Raw genomic sequence first — 20917 nt, 5'->3', positions numbered from 1 at the left:
CTAGACAATCGCGCAGCACACTCATACTAGACAATCGCGCAGCACACTCATACTAGACAATCGCGCAGCACACTCATACTAGACAATCGCGCAGCACACTCATACTAGACAATCGCGCAGCACACTCATACTAGACAATCGGCGCGCAGCACACTCATACTAGACAAATGCGCAGCACACTCATACGCCATTTACATATGAAAAATATCCTCTAAAAACCTCATCTCAATGCAGGTTTTTCCATTTTTATTTATTTTGACATTTTTTATCAACATGCTTAGAACATGCTACAACTTATCAAGGCAAAGCATATAGGTTTGAGCTATAACACAGTCACATCAAAAAGTTCAGGAATATATAATCATACTTTCTTCCTAAAAAGAAAACAAATCCGAAAAACGAAAGCGTGTTCAAATCTTACTCTTGCAGAATATCTTAAATATACAAAACAACTTTCAGTTTCACACTTTCATTCAAAAAGAGTCTAGCGTAAAAAATATTACAAACGTGAGAAATGCTTTTAGCCAAGTAAAACAAATGGGTCCATTTTTTTCACACACGAAAAAGAAAAACATAGAGATAAAAGAAGGTAAATGTATTGTGTGCACTAAGGATTCAGTATTTTGCCACACAGTGAGAGAGCACATCGCTATTCCTCGAAAAGTCCAACAGGAACAACTATGCACAATAATGAAAAGAAACGGCACGAAGCTGTCACTCAAAAAGTCCCCTGCGCAACACTAAACAGTTCAAGCTGGAGTACAGACTTTTAACACAGTTATGACTACAGATCTCACATTTTGATTTGGACTGATATCAAATACTTCTACATCAACACTTGATCAACAACTCTTTTGATAACTAATTTTAAGTTAAAACAAAATGTTGAATTTTCCTCTTTTTCTCGTTTCCTTTTTTCTCTCTCTTTTTCTCTATTCTCTTGTACTTTTTCATGATTTTATCTGTCTGTACAATGTCACTGCATGGTTTTTCTTTCTGGTTTGGATTGATATACTGTGTAATATATCAGCGTCTGGCAACAACCAACAACCCTTAAATAATACATTTTAAATGTCTACCAAATGTGAATTTTTGTCTTTTTCGCTTTTTCTGTTTTCCTCTTCATTCTCTTTTTGTCTTCTCTTTCACTGTTTCTGCTTTTCCCTTTTTTTCTCGTCCTGAAGGATTTATCTTCTTTCTGCGTGCAATGTTTCATTTGCACTTTTTTTTTATATATATTTGTTAGATTGTCTGTTTTACACAAGGAGGCTGATATGAGCTTCTTTTGTGGACATGATGACACATAATGTTATGATTGCCTTCATCACAAGCAAATAACTTTGTTGAAAAGGAACTATGTACTACAATATCTCTTACGTTAAACACACAAAAACAAGCAAATTCACAACCAACAAACATGGCCTGTGGAATACTTCTTTCCTGAAGGTGGGTGAAGAGATGAGTTAATGGAATCTCAGGAAATAACAATTATAATGCTGATGTTGAAATGGCAGAAAATGATGCACATTTAAGATGCAACTACCAAAAGTGTTGTGCCGTCCAATCATGTTATCTGGTCCTCAATAGGCACTCCAACAAGGCCTGTAGGACACGAAGCTGCATCATCATCACCCAAAAGTTTCAAAAGCAATCTTGTTTTTCCAAAATTTTACAACAGATATGACCATCGGAGTCCACATAAAACAAAATGCATATCCACAAACCTACCCTGATATAAATAGTTATCTCAATGAAAAGCCTGCCTTGGTCGCTCTCTTTGAGGTGTCATTAATAAGGTAAAGATGTACCTGGTCTGAGTATTCCCTCAAGACAATCATGTCACACATTGTTCCACACAAGTATCTGCAGAAGACACAGTACATGTTACACTAAAATATCAAATGCTGACAACATTGCCCAAAACCTGAAGAGCTCCATCATAAACACCTTTTCTTGGTCAAATATCTACACAGAAAATGAGTCAGAATATATTGCAGGTGACAACTTGGTTTGGCTGACATATTGCACAGAGGAAAACCTTTTTATAGTGTATTTTTCACCTGAAGAAATTCACTCTTCAGTTTATAATTCCACACAGCACCAAGTTCATTATAACAGAAACACACGACCTAAACACTGAATCACAGTCGTCCACAACTTGGAAAAGTCGCTCAAAAACAGACCTCCTTGTGACTCGATCGGAGTTAACAGCGAAACGACTTTCAGCCTGGAAAGGTCTTTCACCATCACCAAACGTAAAGTCCCTTTTTTACTTGAACTCAACAGTGAAAAGCGATCTTCATGCTCAGTCTCTCACAAACAGTCCCCCTGTTCACTTGAACTCGATGGTAAAAAAACCTTCTTGCTAAAACAGTCCCCCTTTTCACTTGAACTCAATGGTGAACAAATCTTCTTGATAAAACAGCTAGTCCCCTGGTCACTTGAACTCGATGGTGAAGGGGTTTTCCCCGGAGTCGAAGGAGATGTCGATATATTTGTCCTTGGTCCCCTCCTGCAGCACCTGGATCTTCAAGCCCTTCAGCGACTTCTCCTCCTCCTCCTCCCCCTCCCCCGACTCGTCCCCCGAGGCATTGTCAATGTCTCTGTCCAGCTTGGTGAAGAGGTCATCGTCGGGGTTGGTGACGGTCACCCTGATGACGTTCCCGCCCTTGATGAGCTGTCGCTCGTGTGCCATGGCCAGCTGGGTCACCACGCGCCGCTCAACCTTTGGACAGAGTCCGCTCTTATGGTCAGTACAGGGGTCAGTACAGGGGTCCAGTGGAATCCTTCTTTTAAGACATCCCCCCCCCCCCCCCCACTGTAGCTGGCCTCCCCCCACTGTAGCTTCCCCCCCCCTGCACTGTAGCTGGCCTCCCCCCCACTGTAGCTGCCCCCCCCCCCCCCACTGTAGCTGGCCTTCCCCCAGCTGACCCCAGCCCACTGTAGCTGCCCCCCCCCCCCCCCCCCCCCCCCCCCCCACTGTGGCTGGCCTCCCCCCCACTGTAGCTGGCCTCCCCCCACTGTAGCTGGCCTCCCCCCCCACTGTAGCTGCCCCCCCCCCACTGTAGCTGGCCTCCCCCCCCCACTGTGCTTCCCCCCCCCCCCCCCACTGTAGCTGGCCTCCCCCCCACTGTAGCTGGCCTCCCCCCCCCCCCCCACTGTAGCTCCCCCCCTCCACTGTAGCCCCCCCCCCCCCCCCACTGTAGCTGCACCCCCCCCCCCCACTGTGGCTGCACCCCCCTCCCCACTGTAGCTGGCCTCCGTGTTACCAAGGGGAAGCAGGAGAAACATGGGAACGCAACTCTTCCAACCATGTAAAACTTGACACAGTTATTTCCATCATCTATTCAAAGCCAATTAACCATTCAACTGATGAAGAAAGACAAGCCAAAACACTAGCATTACTCACCTCATACTTGATGGAGCGGGCCCCGTAGTGCACGTCATAGCCGTCAGCCAGCACATCCACCACCCTGTGATCCCACAGCAGCTTGATCTTGTGCTTCGTCTCCGCCTGTGTCATGTTCAAACAAATACACAACTTGATCTTGTGTTTCGTCTCTGCCTGTGTCATGTTCAAACAAATACACAACTTGATCTTGTGTTTCGTCTCTGCCTGTGTCATGTTCAAACAAATACACAACTTGATCTTGTGTTTCGTCTCTGCCTGTGTCATGTTCAAACAAATACACAACTTGATCTTGTGTTTCGTCTCTGCCTGTGTCATGTTCAAACAAATACACAACTTGATCTTGTGTTTCGTCTCTGCCTGTGTCATGTTCAAACAAATACACAACTTTAAGCATGCTGTCTATTATCAACATACTCCAGACATACAAGGTTGTCGTCAGCAAGACTGAGACTGGTCTTTTTTGCACAGAATCAAATGACGACATTTATAACAAATGACGTCATTATCAAGATTGGTACACAACGTATTATTGTGCATAATTTCTTTGTGATCCGTTGTGTTTTCGTAAAGATACAGTGTATTTAATCATGTAAGCGAGAGACACTGGCCTAAAAAATGGCGGCAAAAAGCACATTTTCAGAGAAGGATTTTCGATCCTACATCAAAATAAGAACGGCACTTGGTAAAACGGCCGGTGACATACTTGAAGAGCTGAGAACTGTAAGCCCAGGCACAGCACCATCTCGCGCGACAGTTTTTCGGTGGGCAAAGCATTTCTCAACAGGGAAAACGTCTGTGGAAGATGCAAGGGGAAAAGTGAAGAAACCACCTGTAACCGACAACAAAATGGTGTCCCATGTGCAACGGTTAGTTGATGAAGATCCCCGAGTGAGCAGTCATTTTATCGCCGAAACACTGGACATTTCGTCGTCGTCTGTCTTGAGAGTTTTAAAACACAAACTTGGATACACAAAGGTGTGCGCGCGATGGGTACCACATTTCCTCACTGAAGAGAACAAGAGGTGTAGGGTTACGTTTGCCCAACGGCTACTCAAGATATACGACGGATGTGATCAAAAACGCTTGGATGAGATCGTGACTGGAGACGAAACTTGGGTGTACTTCTTTGAGCCAAAAAGAAAAGCTCAAAACAAAGCATGGAGAAAAAAAGGTGCCAATGCCCCTCGGATCGTGCGAAAAAGTCGCTCCGGCAAGAAGGTTTTATACACAATATTTTATAACACAAAGGGCGTCATTTTTCAAAAACCACGCGAAAAAGGCAGAAGCATCACTGGGGTGTACTACAAGGAAAAAGTTCTTGCTGGCATCGTTCGTTACTACAAGATTGAAAGGGATCAAATTACTTCATGATAAGCACCTGCTCACAAATCCAAGGTGGTGAAAGAGTACCTGGAGGAAGAAAACTTTGAAACTTTGCCACATCCTCCCTACTCTCCTGATCTTGCACCCTGTGACTTTTTTTTGTTTCCTCATCTGAAAAGACAATTGGCTGGGCGTCGATTTGACAGTCGATCAGCCCTCGGATCGGCTGTTTTCCAGTGTCTGAACCAGGTGCCAAAAAACGACTTCAAACGGTCATTTCTTGACTGGGTCCAACGACTTAAACTGTGTGTAGCCGCTAAGGGAGAATACTTCGAGGGTTTGAAATAAAAAACAACTGCATCATCTAAAGATTTCCCGGTTTTTGAGACCAGTCTCAGTCTTGGTGACGACAACCTTGTATGCACACACAAACATGCACATATGAGCTCTCAGCTGCCATGTGATCCCACAACTACACACACACACACACACACACACACACACACACACACACACACACACACACATACATCATTCACAAACAAAGATCTGACCAAGTGATTCTGTTTAAAGGCACAGTAAGCCTCCCGTAAACCATCACAGATACTGTCAGGCTTTTACACACAGTACAAACACCCTTCCATTTGAATGCTCACCGAACGGGAACATCCTAGGTGTCCTACGTAAAGAGCGAGCAATTTTCAAAGAATTAATTTTTCGGATTGTCTCCATCTCAATCGGACCCATCCTGAACTCAGGTCAAAAATGAGTTACTTCCCTTCAACTGGCGATAGCCGTGGAGCGATGATTATCAGAATGAATCGGACCGTGGTGCGTTTTGGCGCTAGACCTAACTTTTAAAATCTAAATAATAAATTGACAGCTTCTTACACAAACATTCTTAAATCATAAAAGAAATCTTTTTTCACCAAGACAAGATCAGTACAATTCGAAGTTTTGAAAGTTTGAAAAAAGAAAAGCCCGGAAGCAGGGTCACGCAAGGTCATGGTTTTCGTAGCAGACAGCTGTTTATAGGCAGTGAAAAGCCATCGCTAGAGTTCTTATGAACCACATTCGTTTGTTTCGTGAAAAGTCAGAGGTACATAATAACGTGCTATTGCAGATAAGCTCACAGCGAGCCCCATTCAAATTACAAACTGACGACTGCATTGTGAAAAAGGGAAACTGGATCACACGGGTTCACGATGGCTCAGGGGTAAGATAAACCACGCAAAAATAAATTCTTTAAAAATTGCTCGCTCTTTACGTAGGGCACCTAGGATGTTCCCGTTTGGTGAGCGTTCAAATGGAAGGGTGTTTGTACTGTGTGTAAAAGCCTGACAGTATCTGTGATGGTTTACGGGAGGCTTACCGTGCCTGTAAGGAGTGCTTATCAAAGCAAGCATCAATCCTTTGTGTTAAGCACATCGAATATTCCCAGCTAGTTGTCAGGCATTATGCAGATCTACATGTCCAGTATATTCAGCCAATTAAACTGAATGCAACTTACACCCAAAGATTTTTGTTTAAAGTTGTGGGTAGGGTAACATGTCCCAAAAAATTGGGTAGGCCAAAAGTTGTCGGTCCTTTTTTCAGATCATGCAAGTATGTCCCGTGTTACGGGTTTCCTGAATGCTCAGGTGTACACCAAGTCTGAAGTTTCTCTTCTGTCATATATATTTAGCTCATTTTTGTTGCTGTCTTTTTTTCCGTTTTTTTTTCTTCAAAAAAAGATGGAGACAAGTTATTGGGTCAGCAGCAAAAATAAGGTCAGTCAGGTGATGGAGACCAGGATTTACACCTACGTCTGACCTTTCGTTCCCTATTACCCTCTGCGCCCACTTACCCGCTGCGCCCAGAAGTTGAGTTCTTTGGACACCAGCTTGCTCAGCTCAGCACGTGAGAACGGCAGGAAGTACACAATTTCGTTAATGCGACCCAGAAACTCATCTCGCTGAAAATGTTTCTGTTGAGATTAAGATAGACATAACGTCAAAAATGTTTGATACCACTATCACCTGGTATTTAAATGAGTGTGACAATCTACCTATATGTGAAACTATCCACAGTGAAGAGTAGTTGTTACACAATCTTGAAACAAATATGAAAACAATTCAACTTTTTTTTTAAAAGTGAGATTTATTTTTTTTCTTCCATTTGAATATAACTGATGTGCAGGAAGTTAAATTCTGGGGGAAAAAACCTCCCCTTCATTTCTATTTGATGTACAGGACAATCACATCTGATAACAGAGTCGTACTTTTAAGAACCTAAATGTATTGTTTGGCCTGATGCCTGCAAAGGTCTTGCACAATGAAATGTGGGATTTAGTTTTGACATTGTTCACTTTAAACTTTCTTTTTACGTAGAGGGGGGAATTGAGACGAGGGTCGTGGTGTATGTGCGTGTGTGTGTGTGTGTGTGTGTGTGTGTGTGTGTGTCTGTTTGTGTGAGTGTGTAGAGCGATTCAGACTAAACTACTGGACCGATCTTTATGAAATTTGACATGAGAGTTCCTGGGTATGAAATCCCCATACGTTTTTTTCATGTTTTTGATAAATGTCTTTGATGACGTCATATCCGGCTTTTCGTAAAAGTTGAGGCGGCACTGTCACGCCCTCATTTTTCAACCAAATTGATTGAAATTTTGGTCAAGTACTGTTCGACAAAGCCCGGACTTCGGTATTGCATTTCAGCTTGGTGGCTTAAAAATTAATTAATGACTTTGGTCATTAAAAATCTGAAAATTGTAAAAAAAAAAAAATTTTTTAAAACGATCCAAATTTACGTTAATCTTATTCTCCATCATATTCTGATTCCAAAAATATATAAATATGTTATATTTGGATTAAAAACAAGCTCTGAAAATTAAAAATATAAAAATTATTATCAAACTTAAATTGTCCAAATCAATTTAAAAACACCTTCATCTTATTCCTTGTCGGTTCCTGATTCCAAAAACATATAGATATGATATGTTTGGATTAAAAACACGCTCAGAAAGTTAAAACGAAGAGAGGTACAGAAAAGCGTGCTATCCTTCTCAGCGCAAGTACTACCCCGCTCTTCTTGTCAATTTCACTGCCTTTGCCGTGCGCGGTGGACTGACGATGCTACGAGTATACGGTCTCGCTGCGTTGCATTGCGTTCAGTTTCATTCTGTGAGTTCGACAGCTACTTGACTAAATGTTGTATTTTCGCCTTACGCGACTTGTTTTTTCTTTCGTCTTTACACCTGTTCCTTGTCCCGTTGTGCTCTCACACCGCCCCGTCCCTGCACTCACTGCTCCATCCACCTCTGAATTTCGTTCCGCTGCCAGACTTGTCGATTTTACAGACGCTCCAGGGGGGGATGTCGAGTCGCTGCGGTAGGCTACCCTCGGAAGATGACACAGCACTTCTGCTGAGTCACTTCGACGGTGTTCAGTAGTGGGTCTGTCCCGAGCTAACGGACGCAGCCCACTACCTACCATGCCCCCTACTAACGACATTGACTTTTAAGTCGCGGAGCCAGACTGAGTGAGCGTCCCCTCCAGAGAGCAGACCGCCACCACGTCCCTCCGCCGACCCCCCAGAACGTCACACGTTGAAGACTGAAAGCAGAACTACTATTCAGGGAAGGATCGAACAGGAACACTGAGACCAAGGTCACCATGAGAGCTCCGGGCATGAAGGGCCACAAGAGCAAGGACAATTTATATTTTGGATGATTAATGAGATGAGGATGATTATAATGATGATGCTTTGGATTTCCAATTTGGTTTGAGACTACGTGACAGGGCAGCACTCTACGCTTACTGTCATAATATATCCTGGCGTCAACCAGGCCCGAGAACTGCCGCACCTGCGGTGTTGGTCAGGTATACAGAACCTGAGCACCCTCAACGTCGCATTCGTTAAGTGAATGACACTCGGCTGTGTGATCCCAGCCTTCCCATAGGAACCATAGCACTTCCACTCTGGGTAGGAGCCGACCGTAGCCCGAAAAACCCACATGACCCTGATGGGATTCGAACCTACGACCTCCCGGCCCACAGCCCGATGCGCTAACCACTGCGCTACGGGGGACGGTGTTCACTTTAAACTTGAAACAAGCAGATTTTGCTTACCTTTAGAATCGGCCGGACTACGATGTCCTTAAACTTTCGAGAAACAGTGATGTCATCTAATTCCATGTCATCTGGGGAGGAAAAAAAAAAGACAAATATTAGCACTGAATATGTATTGCAGCATTGCACATCACGTAAAATCAAAGGTATTAAATCTCCTGGTGCCAGAAATCATGTAAAAATGGCTGAGATAGAGGTATAAACACATACAATATTCATTCTGGGAAATAATCATGTAAAATGGCTGAGATAGAGGTATAAACACATACACTATTCATTCTGGGAAATAATCATGTAAAATGGCTGAGATAGAGGTATAAACACATACAATATTCATTCTGGGAAATTATCATACATCTGTCAACAACAGTATGAAACTTGTAAGCACACCTGTAGATTTTCTCTGTACCAAACATGTGTTGTTTATATTTATGATCACAGTGATTTTCACTATACCCTTAGACAACATGTACTTTGCACATCATTTTCTAAAGAAATCAGTAATGAACACATTCTGTTTGTCTGATTCACTGTCTATTTGAAAATGTATCTTCACTTAAGCTATTTTCTTCTGACTGTCGTTTTACATTTAGTCAAGTTATTTCTTTTGCTGAGAAACAAAACTGAGTTGTTTGGTCTGGGTGAGGGGCAGGTGGACGACATTTTGAATTATTTAACACAAATCTAGGTCACTTTTATGAAGTGATCCAGAAGAGAAGTTGTTCAGTCTGGGTGAGGGGCAGGTGGACGACGTCTTGAATTATTTAACACAAATCTAGGTCACTTTTATGAAGTGATCCAGAAGAGAAGTTGTTCAGTCTGGGTGAGGGGCAGGTGGACGACGTCTTGAATTATTTAAGGGCAGGTGGGCCAGTGCAAAATTGACCAAATCGTTCAAAACACTGTTTTGGGTATTTTAGCAGATTATGTTTCCATAACATACCTATCATCCATGTGTGTCAGTGTTTTTGTCAAAAGTGTCCTATTTATCTGTCAATAAAGACAAAATGTGAACATGTGTGGCATTGATTGTCTTCTGTAGTCGATATTCCCCCGCCAAAAAATGTCTCCTTTCAAAGGCTAGTTACGGCTTTGTCCTCAGTAAAACAGTGCATTCACGACATACGAAACTGCGCAGCAGCTCTTGACCTATAACATGACATCAGTGTTTTGATGAATGTTCCATTCACTCAGCCACTTGTCCGTTGCAAAGGCAGCAATCGTAATCGAACGGAAATGTCCTTATTTGGAAGGTACTCGACATCCATTGGTTCGTTTCATAAACCGAAATCGGGAACCAGTTTACTTTGTGAGTGCGCATGCTCAGCTTACGAATTTTGCATACGGAAACTACCGAAGAGACTCTCGGCCATGACGGGAACACCCGAAGTTCACTCGGTTTTACAACATCCTGGTTACACATCAAACGATCGATGACAACCGAAAGCGAATTTTTCCTTGAGAAACAACCTTTGATACGATAACAATGGCTCGAAATAAGAAAGAGGACAATGTCTTTATTAGTTCGGTTAGCAACAACAAGTAGTTCCGCTGGTACTAGGCCAAAGTTTGGATTCTGTCGGTGTTTCCGATACAGAGGAAAGCTTTGATCTCCACGCAGATCCACAGGTCGCCATTTCCGAACACGCCATGCAGCACACTTTTTACGTCTCGGCACTGGCTTGCTTTGCGCTGAATTTGAGTCAGTTTCTGTGCAGTATCTCCTCGACAAGCAAGTTGAGCATTTGCTACGCAAAAAAAACAAAAACAGGAGAAAGTATCCAACATCAGTCAGATTATCGGTAATGTTTGCTGGGCCTGCCATTTCCCGAACGAAACTGGATCAGCAACTGTTTGTATCAATCTGCACTTTCGTAAATTCCGTCACTGTGTGTCATTTTCTTCACCGCGATACACAGTTCATTGCGAAGAGCTTCCTCAGTAAATCGTTCAGATTCCACGTACGATTTGTTGTCAAAAAACAACTCAAACGAAAGTTTCAAACTCATCATCCTCCATCTTGCTTGTCGAAGCACCAAAGTACTGTATCGATGTAAAAACAAAAGCAGAAAACTTCGAGGAAACCAACAAATCGACGAGATAACGGAAGGAAATAAGTCTCGTTCTGGCTCAAGTAAGTTACCGTTAAAAATACTGTTATTCTCGCATGCAAATACAAACGAGAATCGGGTCATTGATACACGTTTAGCGCTGGGGCAGTATCCCCATGCTGGTTGACAGAGGGAAAGAAGGGATGGACGCATAAATTCTCTGCTGGCGTGCTAAAGGCTAAGTAGTTTGCAATTCAAATAAACTAAGCTGTTCATTCATAACACAGTTTTGTCCTTGTGTGTCTGTTTCAATAGTGTTTCTGTGGTGTTCAATCTTCAATGTCGTTTTTCTCAGTTCAGCCATTTTGCCTACGGTTACGTCTTGGGTTACGCGATTTCTCTGGCTGTAATTTAGCTAGAGCAATATTTTCTTTTGTAGTTTGTGCAGAATATAACATTCTGGGGGATTACGAAGGGATTTTGCTGAAATTTTATTATAGTCATATCCAGATTATTTCAAAGAATAATTTCGCAAGCGTTACCCTAAAGTTTGACAGTTGTAACAAAGAAGTGTTCCTAACTCCAAATATAAATATAATAAACAAAATCTGCTTCGTAATCCCCTAGAGCATACCCAGAAGGATAAAATAAAACAATAATTAGAAGTGTGACAATCACATCTGATGAAAATCCGTGTATCTCCTGTACTCCACTTTTGTCTGTATTTTGACTGTTTTTGTCGTGTAAAACAAAAACCAGCAACCGAAAATACAAAAAGTGACTATTCTTTGTCATCATTTGTTCATTTCTTTCATAAAATAACATTCAGACACAATAAAACATTCAAAATTGAAAAAAAGGTAGTGCACTGGCCCACCTCCCCTTAACACAAATCTAGGTCACTTTATGAAGTGATCCAGAAGAGAAGTTGTTCAGTCTGGGTGAGGGGCAGGTGGATGACGTCTTGAATTATTTAACACAAATCTAGGTCACTTTTATGAAGTGATCCAGAAGAGAAGTTGTTCAGTCTGGGTGAGGGGCAGGTGGACGACGTCTTGAATTATTTAACACAAATCTAGGTCACTTTATGAAGTGATCAGAAGAGAAGTTGTTCAGAATGATTAGTACTATCTAATGTAAAAATGACTTGTTTCCAATACTGACCAAGTTTCACGTGTTTTGACAGTCGCTTGGCTTCCTCCCTCAGCTGCGTGGCGTAGTCGGCAATCTCCTCGCTGGCCAGGTTAGAGGTCATGATGAAAATGGCGTCCTTGCACTCGATCGTCTTCCCCTTTCCGTCTGTTAGTCGACCCTGCATGAAAAGTCACAACACGCAAATTATTTCCACACATTAGTAGCTTTTTTCTTTAAAAGCTTGCGTCTTATTTTGATCGGAAGCATTTGCATACAACGTTCCGGATCAACGTGCAAGGCACAAAAATTAAGAATAACTTGCCCTAGAAAGAACTGGTTATATAAAGTTGGCAAAAAAATTATTGCAACAATTTTCGCACGCTAAGAAAAGCATTAAAACGCAATCTATTTTAGTTAAACTTTATATGCTCAAAAAGGTAATTATGTCAGCTGTACATATCATTTGTCCGATTCATGGTACTGTGTATAGGCATCCCGTGACATCCTGTCAAACAAGGTCACCCCTAAAATCGACCTGACAAAAACCATAGCCCCGTATTTTAAAATCTGCAAAAAAATCAGAATATGCACAAACCAAACACTTCTAACAACCATTGGAAAGGCCATTCAATTTCCTGTTCAGAACATTTTGTTTTATGCACCTGACTTCTTTAGTCATTATGTAGCCTTTTGTCAAAGGCGGTAGGTGTCAACCGTTTCAGAGGCCAAAAAAGGCACGTTTTGCGGCCATTTTTGAGGGGGTCCTCCACTCAGAGCCATATCTGCTCAAGTTTTTAATGATTTGGTTTGGAAATTTCAGAAGTTATTATAGGCTGACAAAAATGTGTGTAGCTTTTTGCGAATGTGCATACTTAGCGTGTCGTATTACGTAACTTTTCCAAAAGAACTAAACAAATATTCATATTATGAACTACTAATAAAACATATTAATATTTTAGTATGGAAAATTTACAAATATTGTCCTTAAATGTTCGAGGATTGAGAAATGTTACTAAAAGGAAAAAACTATTTAGTCGACTGAGAGAAGGAAGATATGACGTAATTTGTATTCAGGAGTCTTATATTACACAGGCAGACGTAGCAACGTGGAAAAAAGAATGGGGAGGTGAATTAATCTCGACTGAAGGAACAAAACACTCGAAGGGTCAACTTATTCTTGTAAGAAAGCAGTTCTCCTTCGATTGGTCCATCGAGTGTCAGCATGAACGAATTGTATCCATAAACCTGTCTATTAATGGAAAAGAAACAACCATTTTTAATGTGTATGCTCCAAGCACTTTCAGAGAAATGAAAATATTTTTTGCTGTTCTTACTGAAGAGATCAACAAAAGTAATTCGATGATTAAAATAGTTTGCGGTGATTTTAACAGTGTTAGAGATAATAACCTTGATATCATTAGTGGAGAAAAACACCCTGCCGCACATGTCAAACTTTTCCACTCTTTTGTCGAACAGTGTGGTCTAAATGACGTCTGGCGTATTTTTAATCCCGAGACCAAGGAATATACATGGTCCAAAATAAATATGAACAAGTTTATAGCCAGACGGTTGGACTATATTTTTACAACGGAAGAGGGAATGGACACAGTGATCGAGACTAATTTAATGTCTGTCCCAACATCCGACCACAGAGGTGTACGTATTACACTAAAACTCTCTAACGGCAAGAAAGGACCGGGTTATTACAAATGTAATAATCTACTGTTGAAAGATAAGCAATATGTGCACAAAATTAATAGTGTAATTGACACTTACCTTGATGAAAATAAGCAGGAGAACCCTGAACAAAAATGGGAATTATTAAAAATAAAAATAAACGAGGAAACGATCCGATTCAGTAAGCAACGTGCAGTTTTCAATAAAAATAAGCAGATTGACACGTACAACAAACTTGAATCTTGTGAATCCGATCTTGCTAGGGAACCTGATAACGTCACTTTACTAAGAAAACGCGAAGAACTTAAAATGCACCTTGAAATTTATGAACAAGAGCGATTGAAGAGCGCACAAACGAGATCTCGAATTAAATGGATTGAGGAGGGGGAAAAGAACACCAAGTTTTTCCTCAATCTAGAAAAAGTACGGGCAAATGCAAAATTATTTCCCAATATTGAATTGGAGAATGGAGACAAGATACATGACCAATTTGAAATTTTAAAAACACAAAAAGAATACTATGCAAACCTCTATAGCCGTGAAATAAACATACCTGATTCGGTTGTATCTAACAGTGTTGACAACTTCCTTGGCGAGTGCGAACTTCCAAAATTAAGTGAAGACGAAATGCAACAATGTGAAGGTATAATTACCATTGAAGAAGCCTCCAATGCTCTTAGAATGATGAAAAACGGGTCTTCGCCCGGTCTGGACGGTCTGACTACTGAATTTGTTAAAATATTTTGGTGTAAACTGAAGGATGTAATTGTGCAATCCTTTAATTACTCTTTTGATCATGGTTCTTTGTCCTACACCCAAAGGGCAGCAGTATTAACCTTATTGCATAAAGGAAAAGATCTGCCAAAAAACAAACTTACAAACTGGCGACCCATCTCACTGACAAACATTGATTACAAAATTTTAGCCAAGTCTCTTGCAAATCGACTGAGCAAAGTAATAAATAAAGTGGTCAATGAGGACCAGGTCGGTTATATGAAAGGAAGGCATGTCTCATCCACTATAAGAACTATAGACGATGTGATTGAATATTGCAGAATTAATAGGAAACCTGGGATTTTATTAGCCTTGGATTTTCAAAAGGCATTCGACAGTATATCCAAAAAATATATGATTTGTGCATTTCGTAAATTTGGCTTTGGAAAAGATTTTATACAATGGGTAAATGTGTTGTTTAATGAAACCAGAAGTTGTATTGTGTATAATGGGTGGCTGTCGGAAAATTTTGATGTAAAATGTGGCATTAGACAAGGATGTCCGTTCTCACCGATGGCATTTATTATTGGTCTGGAATTTCTGGCTATACGATTTAGGCAGAGCAACGAAGTAAAAGGCCTTAATGTAACTTGTAGAAATATTTTAAAAATTCTATTATACGCCGATGATATCACTTTGTTTTTGAGAGACGCGGATGACGTTACAATGGTTCTACAGATTATAGACGTATTTTCGGAAGTGTCAGGCTTGTGCTTGAATAAGCTAAAGTCTGAAGCAATGGGAATTGGATCAAGTAAAAATATCAATTTTAATTTTGAGGTAAAATGTGTTCGGCAGATTAAAATATTAGGAGTAAACTTTAACAGCGAGAAAAGCGCATCCGAAATTGAACTAAACTGGTCAAGTAAAATTGATAAGATTAAGCAAAGCATCTTCACTTGGGAAAAAAGGAACCTGGGCATTCCTGGAAAAATTTGCATTATCAAAACTTTTCTGCTCTCACAGTTAGTTTATTTAATGCAATCTATTTGTATCCCTGACAAAGTGCTGCAGGAAATAAACACAATATTATATCGTTTTCTGTGGAGGAAAAAAGACTGTAATAAAAAAGCATTTGAAAAAGTAAAAAGAGTTGTTTTAAATAGCAGTACCGAAAAGGGTGGTATTGATATGATAGACGTCAAAACAATGCAAAACTCCTTCTTATGTCAATGGTTAAGCAAACTCTCATCTGGCAACCTTTCATGCAAATGGACATGGATCCCAAACAAATATTTTGAAGGGTTCGGTTGTGGCTTTGCCTGCTTTACTACAGCTATTCGACCGTCTAAGTTTAAGGGAATTGGAAGAATAAAATCGATATTTTGGACAGCTGTTGCTCGAACATGGTTAGAACATAATACAATTTCTCAGAACGATTGCGTGCAAGACAACTGCTTATGGAACAATCCAAGTATAAGTTATCAAAATAACGTTCTGTATTATGAGAACTGGGCCCGGTCAGGCATTACGTATGTAGGAGACATGTTAGGTAATCACGGTATCAAGTCCTATCCCGCTATCCAAGCAAGTGTTTACGCTTCACCTGGCCTCTACTTGGAATATATTGTAGTTCGATCAGCAGTATCTGAATATATTAAGAAAAGCAATTATGATCCTAACCAACCTGTATTGAATAGACAAAACAATCTTCTTTTCAATAAAACGAGTATTAAAAGTGCCAGGCAATTCCGTGAATATATTGTTGAAGAAAAGTACACTACCCCGAGATCTATCAACTTCTGGCGTGATATGTTTGGTATTAATGTCGACCAGTCACATTGGAACCTGGCCAAAAATGTAACCCAAGAATCCAGATTAAGAGAGCTGCACTGGAAAATATTACACACGATTTATCCAACAAATGTTCTTCTGTATAAAATGGGAATACGAGATAGTGTGAGATGCCCCTTCTGTCCAACCGAAATAGATTACGTTGAACATTTTTTTGTTAATTGTAAGAAAATAAAAGTGCTATGGAGATACGTTGAACAAATTATTTATGAGAAATATAAAATAAGAATAGTCTTTGGAGTAGAACATATTTTGTGTGGTTATATTAATGGTGCTGACTCAATAAAATGCAAATATATAAATCACTTGATTTTGATAGGAAAGATGTGCATAAGCAAATATAGATACGGAACTCCCACTGATATTATAATAATGTTTGACAAAGAGAAACAAATACGAAACGTAGAATAGTGTATCATATATACTTCTTTTCTGGCTTCCCTCACCGCCCCCTCTTTCTTTCGTTTCGCTAAAAGGAGAACGGTACCGGGGTAAAGGCGGAACTTACATTGTCACACTAAACACCACTTGTATGAAAAGAGAACTGTTACTAAGAAAACTTTAGCACGCTTACAATTTGCTTTTCCTCTTACTTATTGTGATTGTTACTATGTTAACTCCATCATGACACCGCCACAAACAACACCTAAGTCAACCCAAACACAGACATATGTAAGACAATAACCAACATTAAAGATGCAAGATTTTGTCCATTGTAGAAAACCACATACAATTGATAAATATATAAAACGCCAATGAAGAAGGACGCTCAGCTGTAGAGAGAAAGAAAGAAAGAAGAGAAAAGGAAGAGAAAAAAAAAAGAATTTAAAAAAATAAAAAAATAAAAAAAAAAATAAAAAAAATAGGGTTTCATTCTTTTCATTTATTTTTCAGCTTGAAGCGGACTGCATGCAACTGAGGCAAAAAAAGAAAAGAAGAAAGAAAAAAAAGAAAAAAAAAAAGAAAAAAAATATTCATATTAATTCAGGGTTTTAGGTTAAAAAATTGTGACTTTGCATGCTAAGCACAATCTGGATGAGGCAATAGGTGCCAAAGTTTGAGGCAGATCCGAGTGCTGGTTTACATTTGCTGGAGATGGGAACACGCATGAAAAATTATCGATCACCATCAGTGGTACTGAGTACACTACCCGTGGAGACTAACAGTCCTGGGCCTGTGCTTACTCACCTGTCTCGGATCGCTGTGCTCGCTGTGTTGCGCTTTTGTGACCCGCAGCGAAGGAAGCACAGGCCAAGGACAGTCTATCTCCACAGCTACTGTACGCATTACCAAGGACTGTGATCGATACATTTTCTTGCGCGTTCCCATCTCCAACAAATGTAAACCAGCACTTGGATCTGCCTCAAACTTTTGCACCTATTGCTCCAACCATTTTTTGCTTAACATGCAAAGTAACGATTTTTTAACCTAAAGCCCTGAATTAATATGAATATTTGTTTAGTTCTTTCGGAAAAGTTACGTAATACGACACGCTTATTATACACATTCGCAAAAAGCACCACACATTTAGGTCAGCCTATTGGTAATAACTTCTGAAATTTCCAAAGCAAATCATTGAGAACTTGAGCAGATATGGCTCTTTGGGTGGAGGACCCCCTCAAAAATGGCCGCAAAACGTGCCTTTTTTGGCCTCTGAAACGGTTGACACCTACCGCTTTCGATACAAGGCTACATGAAGACTAAAGAAGTCAGTTGCATAAAACAAAATGTTCTGAACAGGAAATTGAATGGCCTTGCCAATGGTTGTCAGAAGTGTTTGGTTTGTGCATATTCTGATTTTTTGCAGATTTTAAAATACGGGGCTATGGTTTTTGTCAGGTCGATTTTAGGGGTGACCTTGTTTGACAGGCTGTCACGGGATGCCTATATAAAGTACCATCAATCGGACAAATGAGATGTACAGCTTACATAATTACCTTTTTGAGCATATAAAGTTAAACTAAAATGAATTGTGTTTTTATGCTTTTCTTAGCGTGCAAAAATTGTTGCAATAATTTTTTGGCCAAGTTTATATGTGGGTGAGAGGTCAGTCCAGGAAAGCAAATTTTCAAATTATTGTCCATCAATGCCAATAAAACAGCTGTATTATTCAACTCATGTACAGAGCATATGACTGTCTAGAATTTCACCATGTCTACACTTGTAGCTATGTAAATAAACAACATCAAACAACTCCCTAGCAGACCACAGGCCCTGTGGGTGAGCGATCTCGCTCGTGTTCACCGCTGTTTCAGAACATAGTCATTGTATAGGGAGGTCCCTGCAGCAATTAAACTTTCCAATTTCTTCGTCATTCAGTATGATCATTCTGCAAGCCAGTCCAGTGATAAGTCATTCAGCAAGCAGAAAGAACTGTATAACCAATCAACACGTCTATTGACATCAAGGATCTGCTACATCCATCACATCTATTCACACACATAAGAACACAGCCAGCACTCATCAGATCTATTCACATCCACAATTTCACTAACCAGGCATGGGAATTGGAAAAAGTAAAAAAGGCTGAAAATGTGTAAGTAATACATGTATCAAAGTCGACGGCGCGATGAGCATAGCCTGGTCCGGGGGCATGCTCCCCCGGAAAAATTGTTCTCTAAAGAACCCAAATGGTGCAATTTGGTGTCATCTGAGTGTCACAAAGATGTGAGTAGGATATTTCGAGATATGTTGAGCTGTGTAATATGTCGTGATTTTAACCTCCCGAAAGATTGAATTGTGATGCGTAGGACAGGTTAGAAGCGATATCACGGGTTTCGTGTGTTGCACGAGGAAATAGCCCTGGTTTAAACAGAATAGTGTTTACGAGTTGGAAAGATATAGCTGGTTTTGAACTAAGATATTCACAGCGTTTAAGATTCTCAACCGAGGAGGTTGTTTAGCGCGTGTCGGTCTTGTTCGGGGAACAAGCACTCCTTCTGGAGACGGTAAAGGTAAATGATTTATTATGTTGTATATTATTGAAGCTTGAATACATAGCTGGAATGTAAAATGTTAGTGTATGCAAAGTGCACTAAATTCTAGTGTGAAGTTTTTAAGAGAATTCTTGTTGAGATTGTATCACGGTTTTTGTTGGGTAAATTCTTGAACATAAATGTTGTTACGCATTTATGTTATGTTTAAGACGGTGATGCTATGTATGGTAGTGTTATTAATGGATTAAGTGATTCATGGAATAAGTATAGCTTGGATATTGACTGTGGACGGAATGACATTTCTTTCTTTCTTTCTTTATTTGGTGTTTAACGTCGTTTTCAACCATTCAAGGTTATATCGCGACGGGGAAAGGGGGGGGGGGGGGGGGGGGGGGAAGGAATGGGATAGAGCCACTTGTTAATTGTTTCTTGTTCACAAAAGCACTAATCAAAAAATTGCTCCAGGGGCTTGCAACGTAGTACAATATATGACCTTACTGGGAGAATGCAAGTTTCCAGTACAAAGGACTTAACATTTCCTACATACTGCTTGACTTAAATCTTTACAAACATTGACTATATTCTATACAAGAAACACTTAACAAGGGTAAAAGGAGAAACAGAATCCGTTAGTCGCCTCTTACGACATGCTGGGGAGCATCGGATAAATTCTTCCCCCTAACCCGCGGGGGGTACGGAATGACAAATATGAAGTGATGTCGGAAGTACTTGTGTAATGTTTAGTTGTGAAGGTAGAATGAATGAAGTACTTGTGTAATGTTTAGTTGTGAAGGTAGAATGAATGAAGTACTTGTGTGATGTTTAGTTGTGAAGGTAGAATGAATGAAGTACTTGTGTGATGTTTAGTTGTGAAGGTAGAATGAATGAAGTACTTGTGTGATGTTTAGTTGTGAAGGTAGAATGAATGAGAGAGAGGATACACGACTGTTTAGGAAGAAGAGATGGTTTAAGAGAATGTTGTATTAAGACTTGGGTTAATTCTTTAGGAGTTTCCATGAGGGTGTACGAGGGGCGGACCTCACACGGAAGAGTGCGTGACGATGGTGGAGCAAGAGGCCACATCGGCGCAGATGGATGGACGGGGGAGTCCCCATCGCTACTGGTCATTGAGACGAACCGGTTCTTCTCGCTAATGGCGAAAGAGTGTTTCTCGGGGAGGAACGTGAAATGTGCATAATAGCATCTATAAGGAGAGTTTCTGGGAAATCATCATCTACATGGATTCAGCGGCACAAGGATGTGTAAATGATGGCATGCAGTGAGAAATACGAACTCGTGAGTGTCTGTCAACACCTTATCTTGTGCAGTAACCTATTATTGAGATAGTATGTTTAAGAGAGTTATACCATTTAATCACATCTATTGAGTGAGTGCGATAAGATTGTGTGAACTGTGTGTTCGAGAGGTTGATTGGTATTAATGTTTTGAGGTGAAGAAGTGTGTTGTAATTTGTGAGGAATTAATAAGTCTGTATCCTCCCAAATTCTGTGTTTGAAGTGTGTAGTGCGAAGAGTGAAGAGTCAGTTTAATTAGATAGGGCAGAACACGTATACATAAAAGTAACTCCTTTATTCGCACCATAATCCACTTCATGACACTGAGCTCCAAGTTTGCCATTAAATTCAGTTTTCAGAACCATTTTTGCCTCCCCCATTTATTTTTTCGGCGGACACTTGCTTTTTTGGC

The 20917-nt window shown here is 40.4% G+C and overlaps 1 protein-coding gene across 3 annotated transcripts in view; it reads right to left on the bottom strand.

The window, feature by feature from the left end:
- Positions 1-231: 231 nt before the first annotated feature.
- Positions 232-20917, bottom strand: part of LOC138969579 (mitochondrial disaggregase-like) — a 43208-nt gene continuing 22522 nt past the window's right edge. For all 3 annotated transcript variants that reach the window (XM_070342430.1, XM_070342432.1, XM_070342433.1), the window contains 5 exons: positions 12060-12207; positions 8845-8915; positions 6582-6701; positions 3410-3514; positions 232-2725 (listed from right to left, as the gene is read on the bottom strand). In XM_070342430.1, the coding sequence (XP_070198531.1) occupies positions 2438-2725; positions 3410-3514; positions 6582-6701; positions 8845-8915; positions 12060-12207 (732 nt within the window). In that variant the 3' untranslated portion in view covers positions 232-2437. The remainder of the gene's footprint in view (positions 2726-3409; positions 3515-6581; positions 6702-8844; positions 8916-12059; positions 12208-20917) is intronic.

Source organism: Littorina saxatilis, linkage group LG6 (assembly GCF_037325665.1).
Source record: "Littorina saxatilis isolate snail1 linkage group LG6, US_GU_Lsax_2.0, whole genome shotgun sequence".
Classification (NCBI taxonomy): domain Eukaryota; kingdom Metazoa; phylum Mollusca; class Gastropoda; order Littorinimorpha; family Littorinidae; genus Littorina; species Littorina saxatilis.
This window is presented reverse-complemented; position numbering and strand designations above follow the sequence as displayed.